A 15993-nucleotide genomic window follows, 5' to 3' on the forward strand; every position below is an offset into this window, starting at 1 on the left:
GACATGCACGGGCTTCGCTGGCGTGGCCGGCTCGTGACACACGTGACACACGTGGTTGCTGGCGGCCGATACGTGCCGTCCTTCACCAGGAGTGGGCACACGCAACACCGCTTCAGCGCGGAGCAGACCGCGCGCCGCCGCGCAGTTTCATATTCGTTGGGGTAAGACCCGCCGCCAGCAGCAGTTTTAGTTTCGGATACAAGTGGGGTCAAACTCTGAGGAGGTAGCAAAATTGACGGGGGAGTAACACTGCATAATTTATCCTACCTCCTGACCGTGCAGAACTCCGGCCCCGCTCCTCAGGCGTCCGGAACAAGCCCTACCAGAGATGAATATACGCAGGCGCTTATTGAACTGAGTGCGTACACGTCACACCGACTTAAGTTCTGAATGACAGAAGCACCATCAAACCATCTTAATCACGACCATATGAAAATCGCGTTCGACAAGGTACTTAGGTGCCTTCTTTGAACCATGTCACTACTACTGGCGAGAAGTTTCAGGATGTGCAATTGGAAACAAAACTTCGTAACAAAAGCACGAGTAGGTGCAGGATCACCAGTTTAGCTCTGAGGTCTGATATCCGTGAATGCTCATGCTGCGCATGCCTGACACAACCAAACTCTGGAAGACGGGTGTGCCGCTGGTGTCGACATTACGCCCACCATACCGCCATGAGGGAAGCTCGCGATCAGGCGACACTATTTGGAATGAGAAGTTTTTTAAGCGGCGTTGGGACTGCGGGAATCGGATCAGAACAAGCTCCGCTTAATTCAGAGTCAGTCCAAGCACCACGCACTTCCGAAACTCGGGGCAAGTGAATGTCCCCTTAATCTACAATCTCTGCCTTTCATCTGCGCAGGTTTCAGAACCGTGCCACTAATGCTGTTCAATGCCAGCTACTCACAAAACGCACAAACAACAGCCTCCGGACATCAAGTCGACTAAGTGTCTTCCGAAGGAATTGCATGTACTATGCCGGGGTTGTGCTTGTTGAAGCCTTCCTCGGCAAAAAGCATGTAAAAAACAGTCAGCTACCAGACACAGTATGACAGCGCAGGTGAGTACAAGGTGGTGGAAAACCAACAAGAGGACTAACGACCGCGACGTTGAGCCCGTCCCGGCGCGGCTCCAGACGCCTGGCCGACGAGTTATCGCGGCAGGCGCCGCCGGTCGCCCGCAGGCCCGGCCTCACCTCCTACATGGAGGTGAGCAGCTCCTTCAGCTCGGGCGGCTTCTTCTCGTGCACGCGGCTGTGCTTCTTGAGAATGGACGGCTGCGTGAAGCGCTTGCCGCACAGGTCGCATCCGAACGGCCGCTCGCCCGAGTGGACGAGCAGGTGGCGCCGCAGGTTGAAGCCGTTGGGGAAGTCGCGGCCGCACACCGAGCAGCGGAACTCCTGCTTCACCGGGTGCGGGTGCAGCTGGCGACAGTGGCGCCGCAGCTCGGTGGCCGTGGTAAACACCAGCTCGCAGTGGCGACACGGGTTGTCGCCGCCGTCGCTGTGGTACTGCTGGCGGTGCTCCGAGAACAGCGTGAAGCAGGGGAATGTCAGGCCGCACGGCGCGCACGCCAGCGGCGCCGTCTGCGGGCCCGACCGCATGTGCGTCTTCAGATGGTCCTTGAGCCGGAAGGCGCGCGTGCAGAACTCGCAGCTGAATGGCTTGACGCCGGCGTGCACGGTGCTGTGCCGCTTCAGGTTGTACTTGTTGCGGAAGCGCTTGCTGCAGGCCGGGCAGACGAGGTCGCTCTCATCGGCGGGCGAGGCGTCGTGGCTGGCTGGCGGCTCGCACAGCAGCTCCACCTCACACTCTAGCCGCTCCTCGGCCGGCTCGTCGGGCCCGCCGGCGCCCTCCTCGTGCGGCTCGCGCTTGACGTGCGCGTGCCGCTCCAGCGGCGACTGCAGCGGTGCCGGCATCGGCTGCCGGCGGAGGCGCGGCGCGGCGTCACGATCACGCAGCGGCAGGCCGCTCACACCGGTCACGTCACGCCATTGGGAGGGCACCACCAGTGAGCTGACAGGAACACCCCCACCAGCAGAGACCCACTCCATGGGAGGGTGCCACCAGTGAGCTGACAGGAACACCCCACCAGCAGAGACCCACTCCTTGGGAGGGCACCACCAGTGAGCTGACGGGAACACCCCACCAGCAGAGACCCACTCCATGGGAGGGTGCCACCAGTGAGCTGACAGGAACACCCCACCAGCAGAGACCCACTCCTTGGGAGGGCACCACCAGTGAGCTGACAGGAACACCCACACCAGCAGAGACCCACTCCATGGGAGGGTGCCACCAGTGAGCTGACAGGAACACCCCACCAGCAGAGACCCACTCCTTGGGAGGGTGCCACCAGTGAGCTGACAGGAACACCCACACCAGCAGAGACCCACTCCTTGGGAGGGCACCACCAGTGAGCTGACAGGAACACCCACACCAGCAGAGACCCACTCCATGGGAGGGTGCCACCAGTGAGCTGACAGGAACACCCCACCAGCAGAGACCCACTCCTTGGGAGGGTGCCACCAGTGAGCTGACAGGAACACCCACACCAGCAGAGACCCACTCCATGGGAGGGCACCACCAGTGAGCTGACAGGAACACCCCACCAGCAGAGACCCACTCCATGGGAGGGTGCCACCAGTGAGCTGACAGGAACACCCCACCAGCAGAGACCCACTCCTTGGGAGGGTGCCACCAGTGAGCTGACAGGAACACCCCACCAGCAGAGACCCACTCCATGGGAGGGCACCACCAGTGAGCTGACAGGAACACCCCCACCAGCAGAGACCCACTCCATGGGAGGGTGCCACCAGTGAGCTGACAGGAACACCCCACCAGCAGAGACCCACTCCATGGGAGGGCACCACCAGTGAGCTGACAGGAACACCCCCACCAGCAGAGACCCACTCCATGGGAGGGTGCCACCAGTGAGCTGACAGGAACACCCCCACCAGCAGAGACCCACTCCATGGGAGGGTGCCACCAGTGAGCTGACAGGAACACCCACACCAGCAGAGACCCACTCCATGGGAGGGCACCACCAGTGAGCTGACGGGAACACCCCACCAGCAGAGACCCACTCCTTGGGAGGGCACCACCAGTGAGCTGACGGGAACACCCCACCAGCAGAGACCCACTCCTTGGGAGGGCACCACCAGTGAGCTGACGGGAACACCCCACCAGCAGAGACCCACTCCATGGGAGGGCACCACCAGTGAGCTGACAGGAACACCCCCACCAGCAGAGACCCACTCCATGGGAGGGTGCCACCAGTGAGCTGACAGGAACACCCACACCAGCAGAGACCCACTCCATGGGAGGGCACCACCAGTGAGCTGACGGGAACACCCCACCAGCAGAGACCCACTCCTTGGGAGGGCACCACCAGTGAGCTGACAGGAACACCCCCACCAGCAGAGACCCACTCCTTGGGAGGGCACCACCAGTGAGCTGACAGGAACACCCCCACCAGCAGAGACCCACTCCATGGGAGGGTGCCACCAGTGAGCTGACAGGAACACCCCACCAGCAGAGACCCACTCCTTGGGAGGGCACCACCAGTGAGCTGACAGGAACACCCACACCAGCAGAGACCCACTCCATGGGAGGGTGCCACCAGTGAGCTGACGGGAACACCCACACCAGCAGAGACCCACTCCTTGGGAGGGCACCACCAGTGAGCTGACAGGAACACCCCCACCAGCAGAGACCCACTCCTTGGGAGGGTGCCACCAGTGAGCTGACAGGAACACCCCACCAGCAGAGACCCACTCCATGGGAGGGTGCCACCAGTGAGCTGACAGGAACACCCCCACCAGCAGAGACCCACTCCATGGGAGGGTGCCACCAGTGAGCTGACAGGAACACCCCACCAGCAGAGACCCACTCCTTGGGAGGGTGCCACCAGTGAGCTGACAGGAACACCCCACCAGCAGAGACCCACTCCATGGGAGGGCACCACCAGTGAGCTGACAGGAACACCCCCACCAGCAGAGACCCACTCCATGGGAGGGTGCCACCAGTGAGCTGACAGGAACACCCCACCAGCAGAGACCCCACTCCTTGGGAGGGCACCACCAGTGCGCTGACAGGAACACCCCACCAGCAGAGACCCACTCCATGGGAGGGTGCCACCAGTGAGCTGACAGGAACACCCCACCAGCAGAAAACCCACTCCATGGGAGGGCACCACCAGTGAGCTGACAGGAAACACCCCACCAGCAGAGACCCACTCCTTGGGAGGGTGCCACCAGTGAGCTGACAGGAACACCCCACCAGCAGAGACCCACCTCCATGGGAGGGTGCCACCAGTGAGCTGACAGGAACACACCCCACCAGCAGAAGAAACCCACTCCATGGGAGGGCACCACCAGTGAGCTGACAGGAACACCCCCACCAGCAGAGACCCACTCCTTGGGAGGGTGCCACCAGTGAGCTGACAGGAACACCCCACCAGCAGAGACCCACTCCTTGGGAGGGCACCACCAGTGAGCTGACAGGAACACCCCACCAGCAGAGACCCCCTCCATGGGAGGCACCACCAGTGAGCTGACAGGAACACCCCCCACCAGCAGAGACCCACTCCATGGGAGGGTGCCCCAGTGAGCTGAAGGACCACCCCCAGCAGAGACCCACTCCATGGAGGGTGTCCCACCATGAGCTGACCAGGAACACCCCACCAGCAGAGACCCCACTCATGGGAGGGCACCACCAGTGAGCTGACAGGAAACACCCCACCAGCATAGACCCACTCCTTGGGAGGGTGCCCACCAGTGAGCTGACAGGAACACCCCCACCAGCAGAGACCCACTCCTTGGGAGCCACCAGTGAGCTGACAGGAACACCCCACCAGCAGAGACCACTCCATTGGAGGGCACCACCAGTGAGCTGACACGGAACACCCCACCAGCAGAGACCCACTCCTTGGGAGGGCACACCACCAGTGAGCTGACGGAACACCCCCACCAGCAGAGACCCTACTCCTGGGAGGGCACCAGTGAGATGAACAGGAACACCCCCCACCAGCAGAGACCCACTCCATGGGAGGGTGCCACCAGTGAGCTGACAGGAACACCCCACCAGCAGAGACCCACTCCATGGGAGGGTGCCACCAGTGAGCTGACAGGAACACCCCCACCAGCAGAGACCCACTCCATGGGAGGGTGCCACCAGTGAGCTGACAGGAACACCCACACCAGCAGAGACCCACTCCATGGGAGGGCACCACCAGTGAGCTGACAGGAACACCCCCACCAGCAGAGACCCACTCCATGGGAGGGCACCACCAGTGAGCTGACAGGAACACCCCCACCAGCAGAAACCTGCTCCATGGGAGGGTGCCACCAGTGAGCCGACAGGAACACAAACACCAGTCGAGATCTACTAAATGGGAGAGTACCACCAGTGAGCTGACAGGAACACTCATATGGGTCACGCCCCACTCAACGGGAAGGTTCTGTCAGTCAGCTGACAGGAGCGATGACAATGGTACCGTTCCACTCGCACGGAGCAGGGGTACAGTCATCCCATTGACAGAATCACTCACAAAGCTCCAAAGCTCTCAATGGTCAGACATCAACCAGAACGGGGTCATCACAACACCAACAAAGGGTGGGAGCCGTGCCCCTGAGACCAAATGTTGAGGGGGAGGGAGCGGGGAGGGGAGCCTGCGAAACTCCTCGCTGTTGTGTAGTGACCCAGCTCGCTGCACAACAGTCAGCACCACGGGCACTCCTGTTGTCTTTGCTGCGTTGCAAAACGAGGCTTTTGTGTGTCCCGAGAGCGTATCAATCCATCGTACTAGGTACATTGGGACGACATAGCTCCAAGCAAATTTTCCGCACTAGTATAGTTAAACCTGTCTTCACATGGAACTTACAGAGCTTCACCCACTGGCAACATACTGGCCTTGGAGCTCTGGCTATACGTGACAACTCATGCGTTGTCTCTGCCGTGGTAAACCCATGTAGGCTTATTTTGTGACCCACGAGGACATTGGCAAGGGGGGGGGGGGCAGGGTAACCACAAACGGATAGCCCTTGCGAACTATCAGTCGGCCGAAAGGAGGTATCACCGGTCTCTGTGATGCGCCGACAGGGTACCAGCAAAAAGTGAGCGGCACCCAACTAAGTCAGTGGAGATTACGGACCACACGAATGCTGGATGCCCTCATGCGATGCAGCTCCGCAACCTTCCCCTTCGCCCATATGGAACACGTGACCCCGACCTCGTCCCCTGAACACCTGCCAAACGCCTGCTTTTCGGTGCCGTGCTCTCCAACGTAGAACCACTGAGAACTGACTGAACCATCTCTTGCAATACACCTTAACCAATACAATGATCTGATTTCAGACGCACTCATACTGGAGTTCGCCAGACCAGTACACGAGCCTGCGATTCGTCAAGAATAACTACGAAAAGCTGTCAAACCTGGAGCTCTCCAAACTTTTCTGCGCGTATTTTCAGCATGTCCATGAACTTTCTCTTGATCTCTTCGCGGATCTCAATGATCTTCGTTTCGTACGAGTCGAGAGTCATGATGACAGCTGAGCATGCCATACAGATATACTGAAACAGCGTAGATCATCGCCATCACCACCCGAGGACAGCGACAAGTCATCACACCGTACACAGGTGCAGAACAGCAGACACGCTGTCAACACAACCGGAGAACAGCATGAACATCAACACAATCCGAGAACAGCCAATGCACGTATCACGCATACGACAAATGACATGGCAACAGCAGGCAGACAACGCAGCCAGGACAGAGCCAGCACACTGTGAACACCACCAAAACAAGCACAATATGTCAATGAAATCACCGGAAATGAGCAAACATGCCGCCAACACATCCAATATGACGTGAATACAACAGCAAAAGCGGAGACGTCACTGATACTGCCGAAGAACAGCCCACTCAGCGGAAAACAGGAAAGCCGACGCTCGATGCCAACGAGGGGGGGGGGGACAGCAGGTATGCTGTCACCACCATGGGAAAACATTAAAAAACAACAGGAAACAACCAGAGAACAGAAAACATGGCGTTCCAGCCATGACAGCATACTGAGCAGCAAACAAACCACAAAAATCCCTGGAGCAAGCAAGCAAAGCACACCCTTGACAAGCCATGCAAATAGATGAGAACCTTTGCTGTGGATGCAATGCATGCCTGTAGATTGGTGCTATTGCTAACAAAATGAAGTGGTGCTAACAAACCACAAACAATAATCGGACAGCATGGTACACAATATACATACAACACAATGCGTGCTTTCCGGCCAGGTGGCCAGAAAAGCACTTTTGCCTTAAAGCATGCCAGCTGCCACTATACATCATATTGGTGTATAGCGACACCATACCATCATACCAGCACACATTTTGCTCGTCAAAACCTAGCATTGCAATAACGGTAGTTCGTATGGTGGCTGCTGTGTTCCATTTCAAACACGAGTGACATTCAAGTACATTCTGAACCGCACCAACAGACCTCCGCCGTTCCTTTCCTTAGAGTTGATTGTTAACACTACTCTACAAATGCACGAGCATTAGCACGCCCGCCTCGCTGCCCGTCCCAGAGACGGGGAGAGGGTGCGGGCGGTAGGCGGCCCACCTTCATCTGCCAGTGGTGGGCGGCAGCGTGCAGCGACACGCCACAGCCTGGCTGCACCACCATCTCTAGTTTCTCGGCCAGTGTCTCCTGCGTGCTCGGCAGCCGGAAGCCGTTGATGTCGACGCCGGTGGGCGGCTCGGCGGCGCACGTGATGTACGAGTCGCAGAGGATGCAGCGTGAGTCGGGGCCCGTGTGCGGCGGCAGCGGCTCAGCGTACGGCACACAACCGCCCGGACCGGCTTGTGATAAGTATGTGCCCAGGTCCTCCATCATGGCGACCGCTGCCAGGCAGAGCAAATGGTGTCATGTGAGGACATGTGCTCACTGGCACTAGACTGGTGGCAGTATGTGCAAAGCATATAAGCCCAAATGAACCATACTCTGATAATTCCTCATGGACGAACAATGGAGTGAAAGACTTGGTAATCCACTACCATAGGACCCTATACAAACTATTTCCCAAGTTCCCCTGAAGAGGAGGCCCCATATGTACAGCAAACACCCACTGATACAATTCACAAGCATTTCTGGGGCATCTGTGTACATCTTTGACATCATCTATTGACCTTCATAACTGCACCAGAGGCAAAGATGCACCATTAAGAAAAGTAAACAATGAAAGGAAAACCTATGGACAATGTATCACATTCTCATACCATTAAGATCCAGTTAAGGTGGTGATATAAAATCATGCATCCACATAACCAAGTATCTCCTGCAAAAGTGTGCACATGATACAAATCCACATTTCTGAATGGCTGGTGACCTATGGCATTGAATTTTCAAAATACCATATAGTTTTACTTCACTGCCAAACATCTTGCCATGGAAGGAATGTCGAGCCATACCCCCTGGAGTTGTATGGCTTTCATGAGCACAAGGTGGCCCATGATAACATGGCTGGCTGCATTTTGGATATAAACTGAATTTATTGTATAGACAAAACAAAAGCATACTTCCATAAAATTATACATAAAAAGTGGATGCAATTGCAAAATCAAGCAATAGAACAAAGCGGGTGATTGTTTTAAACCCGCCACCTTCAAATCTCAGAAACAAGGAAGACTATCCATCAATATCTTTCCAAATATCTAAGAGTTGTCCACCAAATCTGAAAAATTGTGCAGAGTGTGTGATGAAGTACTCAACAAAACTGTGCACTATCTCGGCATCAAAGAGTACTGGTATGTGCTAAAAATATGCGATCACACAAATGCTTGAATTAATCTACAACATTTTTCATTCTTGAACTGTAAGATTGTGCCACATTCACAGGAACACAGTAAATCTACCTTAATGATGCGTTTCACAATAATAGTGTAGTAACACAGTTAGTTTTTGTGACATGCATTGCTGCTTAATAGGTACATTATTTGGCAAGCTCAAGACCGCCCCAGGGACAGTTCCAAACTACAGAAGCTGAAATGCATGTATGCTAGATACAAAGAACCTAGTGTAAACAAAAGCAACTACTTTCTGATCAGCAAATGTGGCAAGCAGACCAATACCTGAATAGAACTAACTGAACAGCTCATTAAACACCACACAGCCGGCACTCCTTGTGACATACCTTTTAACCCTGGCCAAACTCCACTACGGTCCACAAAATGAATACCAAGCCAATCCAGCGGGACCAAGCTAGGGGGAATACACGATTGAAGGCAATTCTAACATATAGTGAAATCCATAGCAAAGTTCTGCACTAAAGAATGCCCAGCTAAAACTGGGAAGCCCTGAACGGATGTTGCACGTGACGTTAGTTCACCTTACAAGAAGTGTTATCGCAGCCAATTCCAACCGAATCGGTTTCTAGGCCATCGCTCATCACTGAGATAAGAAGCGAGCATCAGAAATGTAGCCGTCGCATCAAGGCGGCGAATGCGACGCGATCCTGTGGCCGTTTTCAAGGGGAGATACTAGACGACCGAAGAAACATGTTGACAACTTATGTTCCGAAACATTGCACGGCACGACACCAAACCTTCACCATAAGATGCCGCCTAGTCGACAAGATTTTCCCAGAGTATGAGGTTTTATGTCAGGTCAAATATCACTAAAAATTCCCATCGACAAAATACGTTTCCAGACAGCCACAAGCTACTAATCTGTGGGATGCATCATTACAAAACCTTCCCCAATCGTTGTACCATGGTCGATGGCACAATCGCCCCGGGGGGTTAGTGACCTTCGGCCAGGTCAAAGGCCATCGGAAACACTCAACACCACTAAAATCAGCTACAGACAACTCCATGGTTCTAGTCTATTGAACCGATTACCACAAAATCCTCACCTATCGACGCACCATGGCCGATAACCTATCCTATACAGAACATGGTGACCTTTTAGCGGGTCAAAGGTGACCAAGCATGCTTTTGATGAAATCAGAAAAATTAATTGTAGACAATACCAAGCTCTGAACCTACAGGAACGATAGGATCAACCCATTGGTAAGCTCGTGCGTTGCATATACACACGCCGTGCCAAATGACTTTTTTTCTAATTCTACGTTTTTCCTTTAAATACTTTGACTGTTGTATGACCACGCGACGACACGCAAGCATCTGGGCAATATATTCACAGCATGGCACGTTTTCTATCATTGACGTATAAAATACTTGAATAGGTGAATGTTTTCCATTTTAATGTTTGCGACCTCCGCAGCAACAACTACGCATGCAAAACTGGCAGTTATGTCTGCATTTACTGTGCGTGCTGCTGACAATGTAAACTGCACTCCACGCTGTCTAAAAGGCATATCGCACTTTTTCTTCACCCTGGGCGGGCGAATTGACTTGCTAAGCGTAAGATAAATTGATGATGATGATTTGGGGCTTTGGGGCGCATCGACAGCCGTAGGTCATACAGCGCCCATAAGTCAAATTCCGTTGCGCCATTTCTGTCCCTTTTTATAGCAAGTAACCGAGAACAATGCGCCTGCAAAAAGGGGCTAAAATATTTGTTCACAAATGCCATGTCAATCAATCGTCAATCAAAATCGTCAAGATGCTCTTAATATTGAACACTGAAAATCATCTGTTTGTAGAAAAAAAAACATTTCGAATGCCTGTGGTCGGTCCTTGTTGTATTAGTCAATACGAACACAAAACGGTACAATAATCTTTCGAGTATGACGTCATGAATGACGATAGTATCAAGTCAGTCGTCTGAGTCGTTCTGGGTACCCACTTAAACTGTTTAACTCGCAAATATTTTGCATGACATCAACTAGAATGTGATTTTGGGGTAGCTGCAAACATATAAGCCGTGGAATCTAACCATATGATGTCACTAATAACGTCGAAGGTACAAATTCTTTGTTGTTCGGATCGCTGTGAACACGTGAAGTTTCGATTACGTTGTAGTCAGTGAACAAAAAACAGTGCGCGTGGGAGCGTGGTTGATTATTCGGTGGATTGAGGGAGGCACGTGGGCGGGACGTGGCCTGTGAAGCCGGGACCGAGGGAATCGTTCGTGATTTTCATCTCACTGCTGGGAGGAGCACTTGTCATTAACTAGCTGCCTGGCTAGCAAGCAAACGTCAACATGAAGCTTCTCACGCACAACATGCTCACGTCAAAATGTTTGAAAAATGTGGTCAGCGGATATCCTTTACAGATTTCGATCAACTCGGTAAGATGTACCGTGGGTTAAGAAACACCTAATTATTTAGGGCATTGTACCTCTCCTATTCTTAAAGAATGCTATGCTGTTGGACTGAGATGCACATGTCTGCTTTCCATTTATCAATGATTGGGTTCAGACATCACTGTGCATTTTGGGGACTCATTGCCAGTTTGCAAAAAATCATCATGTACTAGATGCCTTCATGTCATCAGTGAGCTGAACAATGCACCTGTGTTTGCAGAACTTGCAGGCCAGTTGGAGTTGTGCTCATTTGGATCATCATTTTTTGAAAGTCTTTGAAATATTTATGCATTTGCATACCTTTGCAGCATCTTAATACCCTGAAATGTTGGCACTATGCACTGTTCTGGATGATGACCTGCACCATCCAGGATGCTGAAACCCAATAATCCATTTTTGTAGGGAGCCTGCAGTTTGTACCATGTGTGACTGACATTGAGTACAAAATCTTATCACTTTTGTGTAAGATGTCTTCTAGTACCTACACTGAAAACCCTATGTGGTGAATGAGTTCTATGGATGCCATATAAGCTTCATAGAGCAGCAGGGGCACACTTTTGTATTCAGTTAGGTATTCTTCAGCCATTTCCCAACTTTGAGAAGAAATGAGGTGAAAATGAGATGGGATAAGATTGTTGGTATCCTTTGGAGGTAGGCTGCATTATTTTCATTGCATAACCTCCAAATTCCCTCTGCAAAACTCACCCCCTAGAGACCACTTGGGGTTAATGAACATTTAATGATGCCCTTTCATGCTGCAGTGCTCTGAATGACACATGTCAGTTCGAAAGGATAGCAGGCTTGTGGTGAAGTCCAGCAGCAGGCTGTTATTATTTACTTTCCTACATGTCCTTTTCATATTATATTCATTTTTAGTCAGACTGGAATAGAATAGCAAGTGGAGATTTCCCCCTAAACTGCCCTGTAGCCTCACAGCTTGATATACCAGAGGCTGTAAGGATGCACAGGGTGACAACACTACAATGATCTGACCAATGCCTGTGCAGCATGGTAGCTGACCTGGATCAGGGCTGTCCTGCTGCATGCAAAGGACAGTCTAGACTCTGCTTAGTGACCCAGCCCACATCTACTGGGGTCAAGTGGAAAGGTTGCATTGCATAGCAGTGTATTAAGCTAATCTTTGTGTACTCCATAATATTGACCAGTCTGTCTCTTAACTTGCAAAGTGCATTTGTGTGGAACATTATGCCTCAAGATAGCGCACTGAAGAGCCATATTCCTTGTATAATGATGGGGAGAATGGAGAGATAGATTGATATGTCAGGTACATGCCTTTATCAAAGCAAAATTCAGTAGTAAATGTTAAGTTAGTTGTAAATACCAAGTTACTTCTGATATTGTTTCAATAAAGGCATGTAACCAAAATATCAATCCATCTACATCTGCATTCTCCTGATTATTTTATGAGGAATAAGGCTATTAAGTACAGTCTTGTTTCATAACAAATACAGCAAGCTCTGTTTGGTCAGCTTCTTAAATCCAGTGAGAGCAAGTCCAAACTTTGAGCACTGTCTGTCCCCCAAGAAAAGACAGATTGCAAGGGGTGTGGTGCTGGCAAGCTTTAGTCTTGGTGAAACCAAATTAAAAGTCATGGCTTTGCTCACCTTGCAGTCTCAAATACTGGAACTATGCCACACAGGACCAGCACATAGGCACAGGCAGGATGTACTACCACAGGTCAATGAAAGTTGTGCTTACAGGCATCAGGAACTCCGCTATAAATAACAAGCCAGATTATTGTCAGTCTTGTTTCTCATACCTGCATGCTCTGAATCTATTATATGGATGCATTGTGACCCATTAATAGCAATTTATTTGCTAAGTTTGCCTTATGTTTGACTGCAAAATTTGAAGTACCTATTGCCTTTTTCAGCCAGAAGATGTGAAGGTGCAAGAAGTGGACTTCAATCCAGAATTCATAGCAAGAATCATTCCAAAGGTGGACTGGGATGTGCTATGCAAAACAGCTGAAGAGGTAGGATAACATAAATTATGCCTTAAAGATTTCCAGGGCTAAAGGTTTGTGACAGTTTTGAGTTTACAGATTGTTTGGTTTTTACAGGGAACATGTTTTGCACCAATCACATTTTTAGGATGATGCCACTTCACCAGATTACATTCAATGCCACTTGCCTTCTACCTGGCAGGTACTCCATGCAATTGCCAGCTAACTGCCATGTGGTGGGTGGGCAGTTTTTTCTGTGTGATTCAGACAACTTCCTTGCTGCACCCCTGTGGCAAATGCTGTTTCCATCTCTCAGCCACAGATAACTTTTTAAACTTATAGTGGGAAGACATGGAGTATGGAAAATGGTGATGTAGGGGTGCCATCGCCACACCGTGATCTGTGCAGGCAGAGCTCCATTTTTATAGTACTTCCACTGACAGAGTAATTACGCACCATCTTGACCTTCTAGGCCTTTAAGCAATAACATGTTTGCGCATAACTCATGCATGGCGCAATTTTGCGGACAAAACCTCTTCGCGACAGTACTGCAGTGCGTGGAAACTGCATTTGGGAAGCTTGCACGAGGCGTTGTTTCGACTGGCGTAACTTTTGTAACAGAAACGTGTAGGTGGCAACACCTTCACGTTCAAAACTACTCATATGAAACGGCTGCCATGGTCAATGGAATGGTGTTACTGCTATCCGTCAAAGGCGTTACTGCCAAAGCTCCCACGTGAGGGTGATCCTGTCTTTCAAATGTCCACGCGACACACCTTCGTAATATTTTGATGGTTTTTAGCGGCGCGTTGCACGTCTCAGACCACAGAGCGTCGCGACCACTCGCGCTGATCACTGAGACTGGCAAGCAGACTGCTGGCTATGGGCCCGGCGGTGGGCCTAGTCTGCGGCCGGCAAGCAGACTGCTAGCTATGGGGCCCGGCCGTGGGCCCAGCCCGCGGCTGGCAAATGGACCATCTTTCAACTCAGTTACACTTAACAATCCAGTCACATCGTCGCACGGCATGGAGCATGAGAAACTCCGCGACGACGCAGCACCGCTGCTGCGCACATCACAGGTCCTACCCAGCGTTGTTGACAACATTGTTTTTGTTCGTTTTTAAAGCGCTTCCTGTGGCTTAAATGCATATCAGTATTGTTAGTCAAGGCATTGGGCCGAGGCTGTGATGTAGCGCCGAAGTTTTTCGGTGGTGGTCAAGTCGTGTGTGAGATTTTGTTGTGTCGGTTTTGGGCGTTGGGCATTGTATGGTGCATAGAAACCGTTTCACGTGAAAATGGTCTCTGTAGAAGCCTTGGCCTTTGACCTTATGCCAATCACCAATGGGATGCCAATCACTCTATCAGCTATCAGTAGGAGTTTCTGAAGGGCTTGTTGTGACGAGACATCCAATAGGTCAAGACAGCGAGTATACTGTTGCTCCAAGCGCATCCATCGTAATGAAACTGGCGCACCATTATATACATTCCTTTCAGGTTGGACACAAAGGGGACCTGCCTGCCACGTTGGACCAAGATTATGAGACGAATGAAGAGTTTCTGAAGATGGCTCATCATGTTCTTCTGGAAGTAAGTCCCAGTGGTTCCCGCTATAAAGTTTGCATTGATACAACGGTTTGAGACATAATTCAAATATCACTAAATGATAAGTCACGTTTGCCTTGGCGAAGACTAGAGACTGTCAGGAATCGGGTCTTTTCCCCTTAACCCCATTTTTGAAGGGGTCTAAACAATGCCGTGGTTTTTTAGCCGTAGCAGTAATGATCTTATGTTTGTCCACGAGTTTGCAGCAATTGTTGCCAGTGACGTCACAAGGTGTCACGCCGACTGTGGCGGGAATTGAAAAACAGTTGGTGGGAAGGCTCGAAACCGTCGTCAATGATACATTCAATTATGAACCAATTATAATCAGTTATACACAAAGTGTTCATCGATCACAAACAAGCCAGCGCGATAGGCGCGCTGCTCTCGTGCCTGTTCCCAGAAATGCGCGACTGAACGCGGCAGGTAGACATTTGTGTCACCAAATCAAAATTGCTATGTTTTGGAAAAAGGAAATAAAGTAAAACTGTTATCCTGTAATACTGTGAAATGCGGAAAACCGCAGCGCGGTGGATCTGTTGGAAAGAATGTACGAGGAGATCCGGCAAACCAGGTTCAGTTTCAAAGTGCCATCCTGCATATACACTCCTAATGTTACCAGCTATAACCAAAATCAGCAAAGTTGCCTTCGAGACCTTCAGCTGAAGCGTGTCTTAGGGAACGCCTCACGGTGAGCTGCTGCACTGATACAGCTACGTTACAGAACCCTGAGATGTCCCTGCACGCGGGTAGCAGTCCCACAACGCCCGTGTCTCCGTCGCCGTCGCTGCGATCGGCTCGCCTCGGACGCCTGGCGACGCGCGGCCGGCGCCGATAACTGACGCGAACGCCCTTCCGTCGCCAGGTGGAGGTGATGAGCGGGGAGCTGGTATGCCCAGAGACGGGCCGGAGGTTCCCAGTCACCGATGGCATTCCCAACATGCTGCTGAACGAGGACGAGGTGTGAACTCGTCGACGTCATTGCACCTTTCATTTTGATGTAACCCCGCCTGACCGTTCATTTTTGTCTTGTTAAATACAGATTACGCTTATCAATACGTCGGAATGCTCACTCAAGTGTCATTAAGTGGTCCGAATGGACCCATAACACGTTTGAGATTACGCAATTGCCTCAAAACTAACTATAGGCGAAACGAGTAACGGCCCGC

General features: G+C 51.7%; 2 protein-coding genes across 2 annotated transcripts; one reads left to right on the top strand and one right to left on the bottom strand.

Annotated features, from left to right (window-relative positions):
* Nucleotides 1-1159: 1159 nt before the first annotated feature.
* Nucleotides 1160-9483, bottom strand: LOC119100681 (zinc finger protein 19-like). The gene is made up of 4 exons (XM_037223758.1): nucleotides 9380-9483; nucleotides 7615-7895; nucleotides 6432-6569; nucleotides 1160-1921 (listed from the first exon to the last, which is right to left on the bottom strand). The coding sequence occupies exons 2-4, from the start codon at nucleotides 7885-7887 to the stop codon at nucleotides 1199-1201; spliced, it is 1134 nt and encodes a 377-aa protein (XP_037079653.1). The 5' UTR covers nucleotides 7888-7895; nucleotides 9380-9483; the 3' UTR covers nucleotides 1160-1198.
* Nucleotides 9484-10981: 1498 nt separating this feature from the next.
* Nucleotides 10982-15882, top strand: LOC119101299 (multifunctional methyltransferase subunit TRM112-like protein). The gene is made up of 4 exons (XM_037224591.1): nucleotides 10982-11244; nucleotides 13154-13255; nucleotides 14720-14812; nucleotides 15690-15882. The coding sequence occupies exons 1-4, from the start codon at nucleotides 11158-11160 to the stop codon at nucleotides 15789-15791; spliced, it is 384 nt and encodes a 127-aa protein (XP_037080486.1). The 5' UTR covers nucleotides 10982-11157; the 3' UTR covers nucleotides 15792-15882.
* The last annotated feature ends 111 nt before the right edge of the window (nucleotides 15883-15993 follow it).

Source organism: Pollicipes pollicipes, unplaced genomic scaffold (genome assembly GCF_011947565.3).
Source record: "Pollicipes pollicipes isolate AB1234 unplaced genomic scaffold, Ppol_2.1 Scaffold_4881;HRSCAF=5763_pilon_pilon_pilon, whole genome shotgun sequence".
Classification (NCBI taxonomy): domain Eukaryota; kingdom Metazoa; phylum Arthropoda; class Thecostraca; order Pollicipedomorpha; family Pollicipedidae; genus Pollicipes; species Pollicipes pollicipes.

Bases quoted from the DNA above. Each gene is read 5' to 3' on its own strand.
- LOC119101299 (XM_037224591.1), top strand. From the start codon at position 11,158: ATGAAGCTTCTCACGCACAACATGCTCACGTCAAAATGTTTGAAAAAT. The intron at 11,245-13,153 runs GTAAGATGTACC...TGCCTTTTTCAG, and splicing joins TACAGATTTCGATCAACTCG to CCAGAAGATGTGAAGGTGCA. The intron at 13,256-14,719 runs GTAGGATAACAT...CATTCCTTTCAG, and splicing joins TATGCAAAACAGCTGAAGAG to GTTGGACACAAAGGGGACCT.
- LOC119100681 (XM_037223758.1), bottom strand. From the start codon at position 7,887: ATGATGGAGGACCTGGGCACATACTTATCACAAGCCGGTCCGGGCGGT. The intron at 6,570-7,614 runs GTGGGCCGCCTA...ACGCTGTTTCAG, and splicing joins CCCACCACTGGCAGATGAAG to TATATCTGTATGGCATGCTC. The intron at 1,922-6,431 runs GTTTGACAGCTT...CTCCGCCGGCAG, and splicing joins AAAAGTTTGGAGAGCTCCAG to CCGATGCCGGCACCGCTGCA.